Source organism: Vanessa atalanta, chromosome 16 (assembly GCF_905147765.1).
Source record: "Vanessa atalanta chromosome 16, ilVanAtal1.2, whole genome shotgun sequence".
In the NCBI taxonomy this organism is placed as follows: Eukaryota; Metazoa; Arthropoda; class Insecta; order Lepidoptera; family Nymphalidae; genus Vanessa; species Vanessa atalanta.
In genome coordinates, this window is record NC_061886.1 from 7,329,770 (window position 1) to 7,349,189 (window position 19,420).

At 32.0% G+C, this 19,420-nt stretch overlaps 1 protein-coding gene across 4 annotated transcripts in view; it reads right to left on the reverse strand.

The window, feature by feature from the left end:
- Nucleotides 1–600: 600 nt before the first annotated feature.
- LOC125069870 (histone-lysine N-methyltransferase MECOM-like) overlaps nt 601–19,420 on the reverse strand; it is a 111,188-nt gene continuing 92,368 nt past the window's right edge. For 2 of the 4 annotated variants that reach the window (XM_047679469.1, XM_047679472.1), the window contains 3 exons: nt 16,821–16,977; nt 16,384–16,554; nt 13,678–16,116 (listed from right to left, as the gene is read on the reverse strand). In XM_047679469.1, the coding sequence (XP_047535425.1) occupies nt 14,380–16,116; nt 16,384–16,554; nt 16,821–16,977 (2,065 nt within the window). In that variant the 3' untranslated portion in view covers nt 13,678–14,379. Of the gene's footprint in view, nt 612–671; nt 675–936; nt 957–13,677; nt 16,117–16,383; nt 16,555–16,820; nt 16,978–19,420 lie in introns of those variants that run through there. The other 2 variants (XM_047679470.1, XM_047679471.1) reach the window with 2 other exon arrangements.

The following is a 19,420-nucleotide window of genomic DNA, read 5'->3' on the forward strand; positions in this document are numbered from 1 at the left end:
GTGTCTAATTAAGTTATTTATCATTAACGCAATAAAATCTGATCCAATCTCATTAAACTCATTAAGGAGATAATAATTGCCTATAAAAATGTTTATCCGATTAGTGAGCAAGCGTAAGTTTCTCAACAAGGCAATTTTTCTTTGTTTTCTATTGTCATAAAGGACTCATTTATGATTGGTATATAGATGATATGTGATCTCGCATAATCCAAATAACTTAATAGTTCAATAACGCTTAATAGGTCAATTAAGCGTTTCTAATTAATAAGTACCGCAATAATTTATACTTCCCTTTTATTTAAAAGATCTTTAATATATTGATGTCCGATTTTTCAGTTACTTTAGACGATGTCTGTGTATTCGTGCGTTTTTATTGACTTCTATATTTTAAGATATAATTATATCCTGCGTATTGCTTACCTTATTGGCTAGAAATAAGGTCATCAGGTCCCGATATCCTGGGTTCATACACCAAATCAGGCCAATAGAAACTTATTGGGTTTTTCTGTCGAAAAATTATTAGTTTTGCTTCTGAGAACTGAAGGCCGGAAATTGGAATAAGTAGTCTATCGTGCCTCGAAATGCAAGTAGGGCCTGAAATCTTTCCCTCCCTGCCATCCCATCGGATTATGAGAGTGAGTCAGTGAGTGAGGGAATACGTCTATATATACACGCTTTAAGGAGGACACTTATATTTACGTACATACGGGTGCACTATCATATGTCCATTGCAGTTAGCTAGACTCCCTAGAGATTGATATTCGTGGCTGAAATAGGCTCTTTATGACACTGTAACATATGTATTTGTTAAAACTAATTGAGCCTCGTTTATATGGTAGAACTCTATTAATAAATAAAGTTCTACTAACCCATGCCTGCTAACCTTAGAGAATTCAAGAAGTTAAAGTGCACAAATGTGTGAACAAACACATGCGCACTCTATTCCCATACTCTCATGAAAGTTGCAATCGGATATTATCCGATTTTTCTTTTTCTTTCTTTAACTTTCATGAACCAAAGATAGCGTTGATAGCACTCTTTTAGCCTTTTCTTTTAGCAGTGTGACATTGATGATTTTTACAAATGAGAATCAGCAGTGTCACACTACTACCAACCAGGAAATCTAAAAATTCTAGACAGAATAACACAATATTTTTTTATTTGAATTTGATGGACTCTGATTCCCGACCACTAGGGAGGGGAAATTAGGGAAGTTGAAGTCGACAGTTTTGGCTACCGCATCGCGTTCAAGACATTTTTTCTTAACATGAATTTGTGAAATATAATCGGGCCCTTGTTATGTCAACGTATTCAAGTTGATTGGTTCTGTAATTAAAAATATATTTACATTGCAAAATTAACAATGTCATTAAATATCATTCTTTTATGACAAATTATTGCCTTCAATTTATAGTTATGTAAAATTATTCAGATAAAATTATTCCCTTATACTTCAAGTAAACGTTATTGTTTAAAAATCACACTAAAGTGCTATTTAAAGATAAATCTGACTTATCAAAGGAACATGCATTTATTGCATTATTGTGAAAGGATAAACTTTGTTCGTCTCTTTTTGCTTCAATTATAATATAATTGACATTCACCAATAAAATAGCATAATTTTGCCGAATTAGAAAACAATGATATTTTGTTCGAATAGATTATGTGGATATTGATATTAGAATACACTATTGTTAAACTTTTATTTTAATATTAAAATTGTATTAGGTATTAGTAAATTAAGAATTCTATTATATTGAGATGCCAATTAACGGAAGATTTTAAGGTGCATATTAAGAATGTAACGTCAAATGTAACTCAATCTATCCAAATAAAAAAAATTGAATTGCAACCATTTTTAAATATTGAGCAAAAAGATCTCTAGGGCTTATTTATCTTCTAACACAGTCATGCTAATAATACTATTTAAAATATATATATATATATATAAGATTTGTTATAAAATTTATTTTACACATAAAGACAAGTTTCTTTACATCAACTAGTATAATTAATTAGATATTAATAATGGGTCTTTCATTTATTTTATTCGAATCTAGAGTCAATAATCTTTATAAACCAATTAGGATTCCTACTTGCTAAAGTAATTAAAGATCGTTGCATTGCAATGAATTCAATAATAGTAAAATGGCGCACAAAACTAATTTCAAATTAATTTGAAGATACTCTGGATGTTAAATCATCTTGTATTGAATTTAATTGGTCCGTATAGTGATTATAAATCTAAACGCATCAAGTGTTAATTATCACGCAATAAAATCCTAATATATCTCAAATGCTTGATGACTTATTTATGTTCAATTAAAAATACTTAATCGATCTATATATTCGAGAAACAGCCTTTCCATTTGGTAATACTGGCGTTGGGAGAGGAATTACAATTGTACCACATCGTATATACCACTACATACTATCGGTGTAACATAGGGTTGGCTGAAAGAGAACGCCTTTATAATATGTAACTTTGATTATTTTTTACAAATTAATAAATATGTATTCGTAATAACTTAAACGAAATGTTCGTTTAAGTTATTACGAATACATATTATAAAGGTTATAAGATACAAAACGAAATGTATTTCAAAAACATTCGATATTTTTTTTACTTATTATGCACGCAATCAACAAAAATGTAATAAAAATTGACCCGCTATGAATGACATAGATAAATAGAAGCAGAATTACAACACGGAAAAGTAAAATGGGAGCAAAAATGGTGGAAACAATTCGAGTACAATGACAAGATCGAAACAAGCTCGGCTGCACACGAGTTCGCGTGCCCGGGTTGCGACATCGACCGCGCCCAGCTAGTGACGTGCTAACCGACAATATCGACTATCGTATCGATTAACTCCATAAACTTCCGCGTGGCCGGAACGGATTAACGATTCACTGTAATAATTGGGGTAGGTTGCGAATTTCACCTGTAAATCAGAAATGGAAAGTGATGTAATTATAATTTTAACATTTTTGACTCGACAGATTTGTTTCAGGTTTTTGTAATTAATAGACATAAACCAAAGGAAGAAAACCGTCATGTACAATACAGACGGAGCAATCGAATGATTCATGATTTTAATAACTGATAAGTTAATATGATAAAAGGGATAACATGGATAAGAGATACATCTTTTAGGGCGTAGACTTATATAGTATATTTAATATCATATTTCATCACACTAGATCATCACTACATCAAAAAAGATAGTTAAATATTTTCTTCATCAAGCCAAAATTTAATTTTTGTCAAGTAAATATCGTTATAGATTACGAAGTAATAAATTTACCTAATTATTTAAATTGTCAATGAATACAATAGTAAAACGACCTCCGCTATTTTTCAATAAAATATTTATTATTTTCGAAAGCAGCATGGAAAACGTTTCTATGATTTAAAAATAACATGGATCTATATTGTCTTTAATTCACCTACTAGCCTACTTATTGCCTTACACATGTATCAGAGATAATGATTGATCGGACTTGTTTTTGACAAAAGTATAAAGATATTATTGGCGAGTAACAAAGTAATAATGATACAATACGAAATGTTACTGTGTCAAAATAGATTTTTACGTACCCTGTATTTTGATAACGATTCTTGAGATATAGCTCATATTATATCCGAACAATGAATCGGTTTAGTTAATAGGCAATTGTTAGCTACTACCAAGTTAAATATAAATTATTCTATATTTTATACTTGATACAAACCTTTTATCTAAAATATACAAATTTTATAAACTTTAAAACCGTTTACAAATATACGTATTTTTTTTTTTTGAATTTAAACAATAATTACATAACAGTATTTAAAACGGGATATTTACTATGTTTTTAATTTTTATTTGTTGGAGCTCGATATTTCGACATTATCTACGAATGTCTTGTTCACGAGATTCATGGTAAATATCCCGTTTTAAATACTGTTAGTAATAAAAATAACCATGTTAATTTAAACAATAATTACATAATCTATAAAATAGAATTGAACATTAAATAGTTAATTAAATTCGATGCCTTTTAACATAATTATTAACTATAAAGTGGCTTTGCCCTCAAAATTATGTTACATCACTAATAGCCCAGCGATAGCACAATTAGATGTTTGTATTCCAAAGCTAAGGCAGCGCACGCGCCGGTACAACTTAGCGTATAACTACACAAAGGATAGGAACATATTTATACTAGGGCATTCATTTAGTAATTACACTATATTTGTTAACAATAATTTTAATAAATAATTGTAATTTACGTTTCTGTACTATTAACTGACTAAACCTATATCACGTAAAAATAAAATATTAATAAAAATTAAAATAAGATACTTTTATTTGTATTTGTGATATTTAGACGTTTTAAATTAAGTTTCAAAAAATCTTAAATAGCGTATCCTAGGCGTTTCTCGTTCACCCACTATAGATTATACATATCCTTTGATATTCTTGATATTTTGATAAATAATAGTAGTTTGCTTTTAAGAATAATATAATCATTGCTGAATAAATTATCATACTAATATTATGTACTTAAGTTAAATTATAACAATTACAAACATCGAAGACGAACCAGACGATGGGCCAGACTTCGGATCGTACTCACATACGTACATACATATGATCAAATAAAAAAAATGCGATTTACCTCAGAAAAAATAATTAATCATTACGTGTAAAACATTGCACCCTGACACTGACACTGAAATTATATACCCATCGAGCTCACGAAGTTTCATTTACAAATAACACAACACGTGGTTAAGCACTCTAATTACAAGGTTTAATAATACGCTCTAGAATTACTATAATATTTTTACATTACATTAGCAACCTGTAAATTTCCCACTGCTTGGCTAAGGCCTCCTCTCCCTTTGAGGAGAAGGTTTGGGGCATGATCCACCACGCTGCTCCAATTGGTGGAATACACATGTGCCAGAATTTCGTTGAAATTAGACACATGCAGGTTTCCTCACGATGTTTTCCTTCACCGCCGAGCACGAGATGAATTATAGAAAAAAATTAAACACATGAAAATTCAGTGAAGCCTGCCTAGGTACGAACCCGAAATCATCGGTTAAGATGCACGCGTTCTAACCACCGGGCCATCTCAGCTCTTGCTATAATATAGTAGAATCTATTGACACTCAATATCGTGTAAGCAATTGTAGAAAAAACAACAATAATTGTAATGAAAATAAAAGAAGGCAATTTATCAACTGTCAATATTTTTTAAAAACAACTTGACTGAGATGTGGGATTGAATAGTTTTTATTTGTAAATCAATACCTGTTTAAACTAATTAGTCATTGGCATCCGGTATGGGGACACCCCAGTGATCGTATAAGAAATGTATATTCCGTTCTGCGCGTTCGTATTTTTTCCGGTTAATACGTTGTTTAATTTAAGAATACGAATGATTCACGTACGAAAATTGCTCTTTAACGAACGCGAAGATATTTATTAAGCATCTTCATTATTCACAAGCGTCGTCGTGTAATTGTGTTTATAGATTTTATTTTTGTATTATGCTTGATATTTATTCGAGATATATCATGCACTTATTTGCTAGAAAGATTAATTGGTAAGGAAATATTATTTTCATATTTTTTTCTTGTATGTTTGTAAGGGTAATGAGTGATCGGGCTACTCGACTGAAAGTAATCACCTTTTGCTTGAAAGAAGTGTAAAGCTAATAAATTAAAATAATTAGCAAAAATGAAATCTAATAATCGGAGCACAGTAATTAAAAGTATTTCTTGTTGGTAGATTTATATAATAAGGAGATTATGATCACCAAGACGATCAAAATCAAAGACAAATCATGATAAGCATGTGTATTAAGATGTAAGACATAATACCGAGATAATAAACGAATTATACAAAGCGGCTCGCTTAGTATAATTCTAGCTTTTGTAACCGCAAATTACATAATAAATTAATCTATTGTTATAGATAATAATTTTATTGTAAATTGACTTAAAACATATGACGTTGTTTTAGCTTATTATAATTTTATGTCAAAATTCCTTTTAGTTTTGTAACAAGAAACATGCCTTATAATATATACATATATATATATATTATAGGTAGTTAGACGGACAAATGGGCCTCCATAATGCGCCACCAAACTCGAGAACTAAGATTTCATGTTCATTATGCTTGCAGTTACACTGGCTCACTCGCCCTTTAGGAACACAAATATACTAAGCATTGGTAGTAGACTATCTGATGAGTGAGTGTTACCTAACCAGATAGACTTGCACAAAGCCTTACCACCAAGTTAATAATACTTATTATAATTATAATCATAAACGGCACCATCACAACAAAACTCTTATCCTATTAGACTTATGGTCTCATAAGTTAAAAATCTGTTATTAGAATCAAGAAATACATTTAAAGAATCCATTCTTATTAGCCAATACCGTGAACTACAAATAATAACTTGCCTTTAAAACAGTGTACGCGAGCTTAATGGTCGATCTATTGAATAATATTATATTTAATAAATTATTTATAAAGATTGTTTTAGAATAAAGCCTTGCGTACACAAGGAACAACGAATAATAATAAATTTATAATAACCTTCAACATTCAAATTCGGAATGTGTCAATTTATATTATTTCTGTCACTATTTTTTTTAAACAAATTATATTAATAACTAATTGTTTTTATATCAGTATGAAGTTAAAGTAAAGGTGGACATTACATTGATAAAGTATATTGTCAATGTGTGTGCACGATCTCGTGTAATATCCCTTGATCATATCCGCAATGTCATATCAGTACGTCATTGCTCAAAGCATGCCTCTAATTAAAACGGATGTGGCTCTATTATTTCTGATTTATTTTATTATAAGCCGACAGTGGGTGGAGGCTTGGTGTACCAATAAAATAAATTGCCAATCGAATCAGTCCTGCCTATTCCATTAAAACTTGTATAATATATTTTATAGTATATGTCAAAATGAAAAAATCGTTTAATAAATCATACATGTATTGCTATATGTAGTAGGTTTAAATATGTCCAATTCAAGGCTACGAAATATATTTAAATTAAATTGCTAGTTATCGAAATAGAATTCTTAAAAGCAAACGAATATGACACAATTAAAAAAGGTAAAGATTTTTTTTTTCGATTCGCGCAATTTATTAAGCAAATTAGTACCGCAATTGAATCAATTTCCTGGCATTTTGTCATATGACGATATTAAAATTCTTCAAGCTCTCTTTCTCATGATTACAATTGAAAAATTTAAGTTAATGAAGTCCTTAATGACGACGAAGGTACAAACGAAAGATTTATCGCTCCAGTAATGACAGCTGGTTAAACGGAAAAAATACACAAAATATACGGCGAAGTTGTATTTTAATTACCCGAGCGGGTTTCGAACATGTCACGTATGGCATAAGAAGCGAATTGGAGCGAGGGCAATTCATATCAACTGCTAATAACAATCCAGAATCGAATGTTTCTTGTGAGCTTTCATTCGGATCATATTTTGTTTCGACAGTTTTTGAGAGAAGAAAATTCAATGTACACAATTTACGACAGCTCGAAAAGGAAGTCACGTAAGGCACAGATTATAATTGATTTTGTTGCCAGTAAATTGACATTGATGTTAAAATCAAAGTAAATTTATTCAATCAACAAACTCAGTTTCTTTATTGAAATGTTTCTTTCATAAAGAATATTCCACAACAAAATTACCGAATCGTGTTATTTTTTATTTTTTTTGTGAAAATCAAATATTATTAACAGTTAACGTTATTCAAATATTTGAGACCGTAGTTTTATTAAAAATAGAGATGCGTGTTCAAAAACATAGTACTGTACTCTTTAAATATTAAAATATGTCATATTTTTACATTAGATATAATAATTTTATGCGTATTCGATACTCGTTAATGAAAAACATGCGTATTAATATTAAAAATAGTCTTTATTCGAAACCATGGTATTTACTTGGCACATTGGCATATGCTATGCATCTGACATTCTACGATATAGCGGTGCCTATTAACTGACACTGAATGTTTAATAAAATACAAGCTTAATATCTCAATTCCATTTTATTGAAACTATTCTAAATATAAACTACCTTACAAAAGATTGCATTCTCTCGTACAATGTTTTTAATACGTCCGAGTATATGACACTTGTAAGGGGCGTCTAATAGGACACATTCCTCGAGGAATACGATTGTGCACAACTGCGGCGCCTTCCAAGGAACGCACAATAAGCTTTGGATCGAAATGATGTAAGGGTGAGGACACATCTAACTAGTTTAAAGATGTTAGAAAATATATCCATTACCAATAGTATATTTGAAGGTATATTTACTTAATGAAATTTGAAATATAGACCTACTTATAATGCTTAAAAAATCTTATTCAAAAATAACAATATTTTTTTCATAAATATTGTCAGTATGTTTTAAATTTTAAAATCATCAATATTATCTAACGTCTATGAATGAATACATATTTTTTAAACAAACATGGATTGTTTGCGCAGTAAACACATATTTATTCTGATAATAGTATTTGTACACATACTTTATCTGTCTTTTGTTTTAAATTAATCGCCCTGGCCAAAACTTGTATCTTCTATATACTAATAATTAGAAAGAGAAGTTTGGTCGTCTATCCTAGTAGTAAAAGTAATAGTATTATTCCAGTAGAATAAGAAACAGTGTTAAAGTTTATGTTTAAAAATCTTATGTCTATGTTTCTCGTTTATAATATGCCTTTTTAATGACATTTTAGTGGTTCCTTTAGTATTTATAAGCCCGTTTTATCAATCAGTTTAAGCATATTGATATATCCTTTATGGAACAAGGATAAAACATTTCGTATTATACCAGTCCGAATTTGGAACAATGAAATTAGCTCAAAAGAAAGAGCTAATTATCTTTATTAGAATAAAAATATTTTCCCAACAGGGGCACAATAATAAGGTTTATTTTGTTGCTTATATCAATACTAGCTACACCAAATATTTTAAAAAAATGGCATTAGTTGTATATATAAAGATACTGCGTATAGCATGCGCATAGCTTTAGCGCGAGTGGGTAGTGCCGCACGACACGACAGTGTAGCGAAATCCCGCAACGAAGCTTTATTTGGTTCTTTCAAATGTTCTAGCTCGCCTGTAGTGTGTATATTTTAACTGAATTTCGTTTGACATAAAATGAAAACGACAATATTCATTAGTACTATATTTATACACATTTATTATTTTTATTTTATATTACGCATAGGAGAAATGCTTTATTCTTTTATAAGTGTAGTTACTGCAATTTTTATTTTTATTCATAATATCATTATTTTCTATATATGATATGCGAGGCTGATTTTTAAATTAAAACACTGTAAATATTTAAGTAAACATTTCAAATAAAGTCAAATATAGATTATAGAATGACATTGGGAGGCTTAAGAAGAAATAAAAAAAATTGAATAGTTTTAAAGATAAATAAAATGATAATCATATTCTTAACTTGTAAGTAATACTTGATAGACAATCACTGCAGCAGCTCAAGGCTTCAATTTCACAATACCGAATTAATTTGAGATTTGCAACAGAACCCACTACATAAAGATGTCACAAACGGACACATAAATTATGTTAGACCTACGTACCTAGAGGTTAGCCATTAGCCACGATCTGTCACGGAGCTCAATCGCCCACTGGTGCACTATTATAGGGTAGGGTATGGCATCCGTTTTCATATTGTACTACCTTACTTAGTATGAATTGGTTAAAGTCCGGCCGCGGAGAGAATGTGTTCCTGACGACTGACAGTCAATCAAGACTAGTTATACAGTACAGAGAAACAGTCGACATAACCTTAAAAAGCAGCATGTTGTATACATTTATATATAAATATATTTTATGGCAGTTTTAAAATAGCATTAATTTAGTACGAAATTATAATAATGTTTTATAAAATGCTATTGTTATCGTAAATTCTTCGCCACTTCAAAGTTACGTCGTCCGTTACTCATTGGTCACGAACTTGTCAGGAACACATTCTTTCAGATGAAATCATACAATTAAAACTAATAATGGATATTGCAGTATTTGCGTATTGATTGCTACGTAATAGATTGCTACGTAATATAAATTCCAAATATGAAACAAAGAAGCATTACACTTGCTTATTGTATTCGAAATGCATTCATTGACACGACTTCTCTTACGGCAGAAATTTTGAAGATACTAACAAAGCTCTTAAAATTAGTACTAAGTAATCGTAATAAAAAACAAGCACAACTTTTAAGTGAAAATATTTAAAATTTTACTTAAAATGTTGTATTTATAATTCAACTCATGCTTGACATCATCACTAATCACTAACCCGCAGAAAAAATTACGTATTATTACTATTACTACTAAAATCAACTTGAGAGTAAACATAAATATATAAGTGAATAGTTAATACTAAAGGATGTTGCAATATGAGGGCTTCTATAAATTAAACTAAAGTTCTTTGAACAAGTAACCATGTAGTGCCAATTATTATAGATCAAATTCAAATAGGACATGATCCATTATAAATTATAGGAAATAACAGCAAAATTAGGTTATTTATTGAATACAGTTTTCACTCCATAACCATAAGAGTGAATGATAATAAAAGCTGAAATTGTATCGCTGTTATATTCCAGCCGTGATTACCTTTTGTTTCCCATTTATATCAAAATATATATGAGTATTCTGCACCATATTCAGGTAAGTAGAGTTTGACCTGTATTACAATTACTTGGAATATCTTTAAGCTTTGAATATAAAATTATATATCAGCATTCAGCACGCCTCGTCAGCGCTATCGTTACCTTGCTTTCAATGATATTATGACAAATCTTAGTTTAATTTATTTTATATTACAATAAATATAAAATTAACGGGATGTCGAATAAAATGTAAATTATTACAATTTTCTTAACTCTCTCTTCAATTGGTTACGAGGAAATATTCATTAAAATCTGTTTATTATATCATTTGACCGTGTAAATCATAAAAACAAATAACGTTATAAAGTAATACGAGTGGATATAAACAATAATCGTTACTCCAGATGTGTGTTTAAGTCATTAGACATTAAGAAAACTGCTGATCTGTGGGATATTTCTGTAAAGGTGATAAATTCAATTATCGATGTGATTGCACCTAATCTTGCAATAATATTTAATAGTTATGTCCAGCGGTATATTTCCTGACCTGATGAAACATAGTAAAGTCATTCCAATATTTAAATCTGGTAGTTCTTCAGACCCGAACAACTATAAGTCAATCTCAATACTACCTACCCTCAGCAAAATATTTGAAATAAATATTCTAAATCAATTATTAGCATACTTCAACAGATATAATCTGCTTCATAGTCTGCTTCAAACAATTTGGATTTACGAGGGTTCGCTCGACTACCGACGCAATCATCGAGTTTATAAGGAATATCTACGAACCCTGGGAGGAATCTCAGGATGCCTTAGGGATTTTCTGTGACTTATACAAAGCCTTTGATTATATTCAACATGAAACTCTGGTCAGGAAACATTATCACTATGGAATTAGAGAATGAGCACTCGACCTTGTGATTTCTTATCTTAACAATAGAATTCAGAGAATTGACGTTAAAGGAAAAAGGTCTCCTGGGGTCTAATTTGGTATGGGAGTCCCTCCAGGATAAATTCTTGGACCTTTTCTATTCCTCGTATACATAAATGACTTTCCCTTTCTTGTCGGGAACAGACATTATATAGTATTGTTTGCTGATAATAATATCATAATACTAATAATAATATGTGGAACACTTAAAGAGTTGTGAATATACATATCAATCATCGTTAAAAACAATTGTATTTTTCTTTTTGCCGCGTATTAAAGAATATGTTTTTATTAAAGTTCTGCTCTGACAAGGAATTGACTTTTCTATTATATGCTACTCAAGTGTAACTTATTTTTAGTACGAGTATGTGACTTGTATTCGGCATAGGAACCACTGAGGGCTAAGGTAGCATGTGTCTTATATATTGCTTTTGATATTGAGAATTATGATTTTGAATATTTTGTTACTGAAAAGTAACAAAATATTCAAAATACCACTCATTCTAGATTTGTAACAAAATATTGAATTAATTTCTTTCCAATTTTGAAAATTAGTCAATCTGATATTTATATGTTTATTTTACGATACAAAAATATTATTAATTTGAATATAATAGAGTAATTAATTATTAATTTATTTGGTCTTGAGGAAAATTATAAATTAACATTTTATTCTTTTTAATATAATAATAATAAATAAATATTGGACAACATCACATACATCACTCTGATCCCAATGTAAGTAGCTAAAGCACTTGTAAATTCTTACTTTTATTATAAGTAAAATTAGTAAAACTTATCACTCCATCACGTTCATTGGGTTTGAATTCAAAATTGGAACAAAGGTAATTAGTAATGTCGAAGAGTCGTGAAAATTAAAGCGCAGAAGTGAAACTATTTCCCTGCAGAGACGTTTCATTACGAAGAACGAATGTGCCATAAAAAAGATTCCTATTTTAGTTAGCATTACACATATAAGACTTATGACGCGGTGGTCAAATTGAGTGTGAGTTTTACTCTCATCGCGCCTAAACAAATTTTACTTTAAAATAATCAATTATTAGATCATTTTTATTTTTAACTCAAAAAAGAGCACAAACATAGGTGGTAGGGCTTTGTGCAAGCACGTCAGGGTAGGTAACATCTACTCATCAAATATTCTACCGCCTAACAACAGTTCTCAGTATTTTTGAGTTCCGGTTTGAAGGGTGAATGAGCCAGTGTAACTACAGGCTATGGGCGGTGGTGACCACTTGCCTATAGCTCTACACGAATCTTGTAAGTGCTTAACCAATTTCGATATAGCCACTGTTAACAAACCATATTTTAGTAGAAAAAATATCAGCGTTTCCTTGAAGTTATCCGTGGCTATCAACTTCCATACAAGAGATAAATTGTATGAAATCCAGCTACGAAGATAGCAATCTTGAAAGGGCTGTCCGTTTCTGAGAGTAAACTACTATTATATAATATTGAACCAACTTAAAATAAGTTACTATCGCTTCAATTTATAGAAATAGAAAAAGTAGTTAAGTAGTTGCTAGAGTAGTGTCGATAGGGACAGGATAGCACAAAGGATGTTAAATAAATAGCAAAATCGTTTTATATTTAAACCAAGTAAATAATTATAAATAAAAAACAAATTCAACAATAGACGCGTTTATTGATTGTGTGACAATATTCTTATTATTACTAGTGCCACAAGTGATATGATAACAGTAAAAATATCTATTTTAATGTATTGCATTGATTTCAATTAAATTACTGGTTTATTTTTGTAATATTAAACTTCCGAACATAATATTTTAATCGAAAATCTATTTGACAGGCATTATAATGACGTGTGTAGAGTTCTTAATAATCTGTGACTTTAAACAATGAAATAATTGTAGCTTTTTTTTTTATTATCAAGAAAGATATGTTTGAAAAGTCAATAAAAGAACATGATATTATCATCTTAAGCTTATTCTTATATAGGAATTTAATAGTAATATAATCTTATATGAATTATTTATTACAATATCTAAAAATGTCAGCTCCGATTTAATCTAAACACGTGATATGCTCGAAGTGTTGTTATTTAATGATATTTACAATAACAAATTTAATATATAATTAATATTATAATCGTATTTGATTTGAGGTTATAATTTCAATTTGAAAACGCCAATTTTATATTAATTTCTATACCGATATCATCAATCCAATTGCCGAATATCTTAGAACGATTGCTTTGGTAGATTTTTGACTAACGATAGATCGTATAAGGATCATCTTTAAATTAAATTTTCACCGCTTCCAATTATGTAACAATAATTTACATGCACCTTAAAGATATTTAAATCTTTCACAAATACATCATTACATCTAATTATTTTTTACAATTTCCCTAGCTACGTGCAGAAAATCGCTAAAGCGAAGATCCTCATTAACAATTAAATCTAGGAACGCATAAAATCGTAAACCTAAGTTTTTACAGCACTAGTAATTTTACATAAATTTCGACTCCTGACGTATCTAACAAAGTATGCACTGGATTACATGTAAGATTTGTCATTAAGATTATTGTAATACGAAGAAAAGTACATCTACTTAAGTAACCACTATTGCTACCACGTGAGACGTCACTTACGTACAAAATCGATAGTCATCAACGGCAGCCGAAATCGGCCGAACGTACTCGTCAATCACTCGAAGGGCTGATACCACAGCGGCGGCGGCGGCGGCAGCGGGTAGGGCCCGGGCTATGTGGAGATGGCGAGCGCGGAGGGGCGGTGCGGGTGTGCGGGGTGCGCGGGGTGAGCGGAGTGCGGGGAGGTCGCGGACGGAGAGCCCGCTCCGGGAGAACAAGTCACCTTCCCCATGAATGAGCGAATATCGTCAAAACACGCGTCCTGCTCCGTGTCCGCGGAGCTCGGGGAATCGCCACCCTCCGCCTCGTGCTTTTTCAAATGCCGATCGAGGTTTGTCTGCTGCCCGAAGCATCTGTCGCACAACGGACATCTAAACGGTCTCTCCTTGTTGTGTATGTTCCGCACGTGCCGTTGTAAGTTGGACGATATCGAAAATGAACGTTCGCAGTACTTACATTTGTAAGGCTGTTCTCCGGTATGCGTGCGGAGATGCCGCGTTAGGTTAGCGCTTCTTGGGAACACCTTTCCACAAAACGTACAAGCGTAACGATCGCGAAGCTTACCCGATCCGGTACTCAGTTCACGAAACTTCGCATAAGCACTCGGTTGTCTGTCAGGACCGTCAGTACCGAGAACTGGAGATAAAAAATTAAACGGACTCGGAACATAGGGTGAATGTGAAGAGTTTAAGATAGAATCCGAAGTAGCGTGAAATTGTGGAAAGCGTGGCCTGTACATGGCATCGATGAGACTGCTGTTATGCTGAGGGTGAACAGGCATCGGGAAAGCTAAGGAAGGCGAAACGAGAGGCTTCGGCGAATCCTCTATTTCTACTGCCTCGACGTCGACATTCGTGGTTTCATTTTCGGGGGTCTTATTGTCTCTATCGATGGGACTTTCGGGAGGTGAATATGATTTAATCGAGGAGTTGCGAAAAGATTGATCATCGTTCTCCATATCTGATTCTTTATCGCTATGCTTTCGCGTAACTGATAAATCTAATGGTTGATTCTGTTCCTTTCTCGTATCTTCTTCATTAATAGATTTACTATCGATGTCATCCCCAGTATTCTTAGATAAATCTCTAGGAAGTGCTGGAGAGACTGATTTGTTTCTTATCAGTTCATTGTTGTTTTGTTTCAAGGACAAGTTAAAAGGAGAATTATGTTTAACTTCCTCCCTTGAAAAGTTAAATGGACCAATGGAAGTTGACATTGGCATAACTGGTGACGGGCGCTGCTTTGAAGAAGCTTCTTCGGCTGACGGTGGTGATTGCTTAACGTATATATTCTGTTGTTTTGGTGTAGTTCTATTTACATCCCTTTTATTGTTTTCCACGTCGATTTCCTTACTTTTCTTTATCTCATCTAAGGACGTTGAACTATCCATACTTTTAACTGACATTCTACCTTCCTGTTGTTGTTTTGCTACTAAATTAGCATTGAGCGCTATATCATGTTCCATTGCTAATCTTGCGCCTTGTACATTGAAAAGGAGAGGACTCAGAAATTCAGGTGGACATGCGGCCGCAGCAGCAGAGAATAACGCAGGATAATGTGCGAATGTGTTATATGGCAGAGGTAATCCCGGTCCTCTATACATTGGGAACGGATTAGTGTTATTTGGAGTATTCATGACGTTTGATAAAGATGGTATCTGAGGAAGGCCTTGTGGTAGTGACCCTCGAAGGTTTACGTTTGCTGCTGATGCAGTGTCGCAAAATCTTTTATGCTTCGTTAAAGCAGCATATGACGGGAATGATTGTCCACATTTTCCACATTCAACGAGAGCTCTACACGCAACATGCATTCGTTTGTGACGACACAAATTCGAAAATTGAGTGTATGCCTGAAAAAAAAAACAACATACATTAGTATTAAGCAGGTATTAGTATTAGGCAGGGATCACTTTTTTTAAGATAGTTTCTTTATATCCGAACTCGTGTAATACGATGTAAAAGGAATATTTTAAATTTAAATACTATCAAGAGTGTAAAAATACGATGTTAGTTACATTTTTGAATATCCATGATGTTCAGAAGAAAGAAATATAAGTCGTAAATTGTAATTGTAATCGCAACTGCTTAGATTAGATTATACGGATCCGGATACTCACTTTGTAGCAGACCTTGCACTGGAAAGGCTTGACGCTGGAGTGGATGTGCGTGTGCTGCTTGAGCCCAGAGGACGTGGCGAAGGTCTTCCCGCACTCGGGGCAGGCGTGGCTGCGCGCGCCGACGTGCTGCGCGCGGATGTGGCGCTGGAGGTTGGAAGGATCGGTAAATACCTGAAATAACATCACCTTTCGAAAAACGTGGTAAATTTTTCTCGTAAAAATTTGAATATTTAGCTTAGAACTTGAAAAATAAGTAAATTTGGTTCATGTATTACTCTTCGATTGCCATCTATTGTTTCAAAATAATAGAATCTTAATCATGAGATGAAATACACTGGCTACTTCAATTCTTTACCAAACCAATTTTAAATATTGTACCATCATATTTAATTATTTAAACTTCACCACATATAAATTATCATAAAACGAAATCACACCTTCGGGCAATTTTCGCAGGGGTACTTTCTAATATCAGTGTGGGTGAGCGCCCGATGTCTCAGCAGAAGAGCACGGGAGCTGTATGCCCGATTACAGAGTTCACAGTGAAAAGCAGATGCAGGTTGAGCGTGAGCTTGGATCAGATGACGATCTAGCCTAAAAGTAAACATATATCATTTTTATAAATAGAATAATATTACAAATATGCAGACGTAAAATAGAGCAAAACTATATGTAAATAATCTTAAGCTAAGCAAATACATTTGTGGACAATCTGACTGTCCCATTTGTGGACAACATTTACGTATTTCCTATTTAAGATACGATTTTCTAGTAATATCTTTGTAAATGAAGTAAAATTATTCAATGCTTATGCAGAACAACATCAGATTCCGTCAATATCCATAATAGAAAGTGAAAAAGATAAGCTTAACGAACTAGTATCAGCGAAGTTGCATTAAGCGACGACTCGGATGCAAGTACAGGAAGACAAAATAATATCTATATCTAGACCCAAGATCGCCTACGCGGACAACTTAGTGCAATCCAGCCCATACATAACTCAAACGTGTTTTGGTTCCACACGGCGAATGTTCCAATTCATATTTGATATAAGCTTTACAAGTATAGAATTATGCACTCACGAAGACGCGCCCCTAAATATTATTTGTATGAGTGAGTGACGCTCGTGCGTACAAGATGTCTTAGTATGCGTGAAACGACTAGATTATATCATATAAAAAACAAAATCATAAACATAATTGCAAAATGCATCATAAATATTTTTAATGTTCAACGAAATCAAACGCCTTCCCGAAATCTATTCCGACATTCGACAGTAACGGATCACTTGCACGAATTATTTGAGTATGATTGCAACTGGTTCAGCGCACGCAACCCTTGCCGCCTCTGGCTACTTGTAACGTTACACCTGTTACGTATTACATAAGATACATTTTAATCGACCGAATTACATTGCTGGTTATATATTACAGATTTATTTTAAACATTAGAGAAAGGCCGTTCGAAGTCGCATGTTGATTTGTCTCGTACTTGTCAATGTGATAAGACAGAACGTTTTCACTCTCCGCAACCGACCGCCCGCCGTATCTTTTAATTAATCTTAGAAATAAAATCTAACGTCAGTAATGGTTCTATCGCTTACATGTAACTCGTCGATTGCGCAGTTAAGGCCTGTACTGAGATATCGAAAGAGCAAATAGTCGGACAAGTTTGTTTGATAACGATATAAATTTTTCCTTAATGTTTTTAAATTTTAAGCGTAGGCTATTTTAGATCAGACTGTGATGAATTGATAGGTTTTGTCAACTTAAAGATATTGTATGACTAATTCAACCCTAAAGTTAATAATAATATAAAAATATATCATTAAACTCGCATTACATCTTAGTCAGTTGGTTATCAGTGTCTTAACAAATATAAAATGTATCGCTATAGCCTCGAGGCTCTTGTATCGGAATCGGCAATCTTCAGTGCTTATTTTATTACGGCTTACAATTCACGAACATTCAAATAAGATTTTGAAGATATATCAATTGCGTTTTTAAAGATATGTTGCAATACAGACTTTATAATTAAAGATGCGATTTAACATGTATATTCATTATTAACAACCAGTGATTAAATTAAAAAAAATATATAGATTTTTGTAATCACATTTTTCAAAGTGTATAGTTATTTACAGTCAGTATTAAAATATTCACATTTTAGAAATCTATTATAACTTTATTTTAATAAAACAAGTTTTCTCTGTGAATATATCAACTAGCCATGTTTCGATGTAAATTAGGGCTAGAACATACAAGAGAATAGTCATTATAAGATGCTGATCGTAGAATCGATCTGCATGTTCTCGGATTGATAACATCCAATGAACAACTTTCATTCGGAGCCGATCCATTTAACTCCACCCACATACGCCACTGAGACAAGATGTGGTATTAAAATGTTGCTAATTTATCTTATCGAAGTCAAAGAAACCTTGAAATTTTATGATTTCAATATAATGTAATACCTAAACACAAATGAATATTTTATTCTAATATAATAATACTCCATCCATTTAAAGTATAAAAAAATACAATATTTATAGTAAACTTTGTAAGTGTATTAATTGAAATCGACATTCAAATAAGAAACATAATTTTATTTTGTGTAATTTAAAACTACAAAATATATTTAGTAAATATATAAAATTGCAGTAAATTCCGTATCGTATTTATAAAATAGTTACATTTTAGATGTCCATAGTCTAATCACGTACTACCGATGGCCGAGTTTACATTTTAATAATCTATTGTAGACTGAATATTAACGCAGGCAATAACAATTGATTCGGATTTCATAAAGCAAACAATTTAAATCGACCTTGCTAACTTGAGAATTGACAACTAATTATGACAATTTATAATATCAAACGATGATAAATTAACAGATCTTTGATCTTATAAAAAACACGCAAGAATTTTGATCAATCAATTTAAAATTAATCTTACATGATAGTGAATCTAGTATTAGTATTTAGTACTTTAATCGAATCTGTCGAGACAAAAGTTTTTGTGCGATATTAAATGTCATA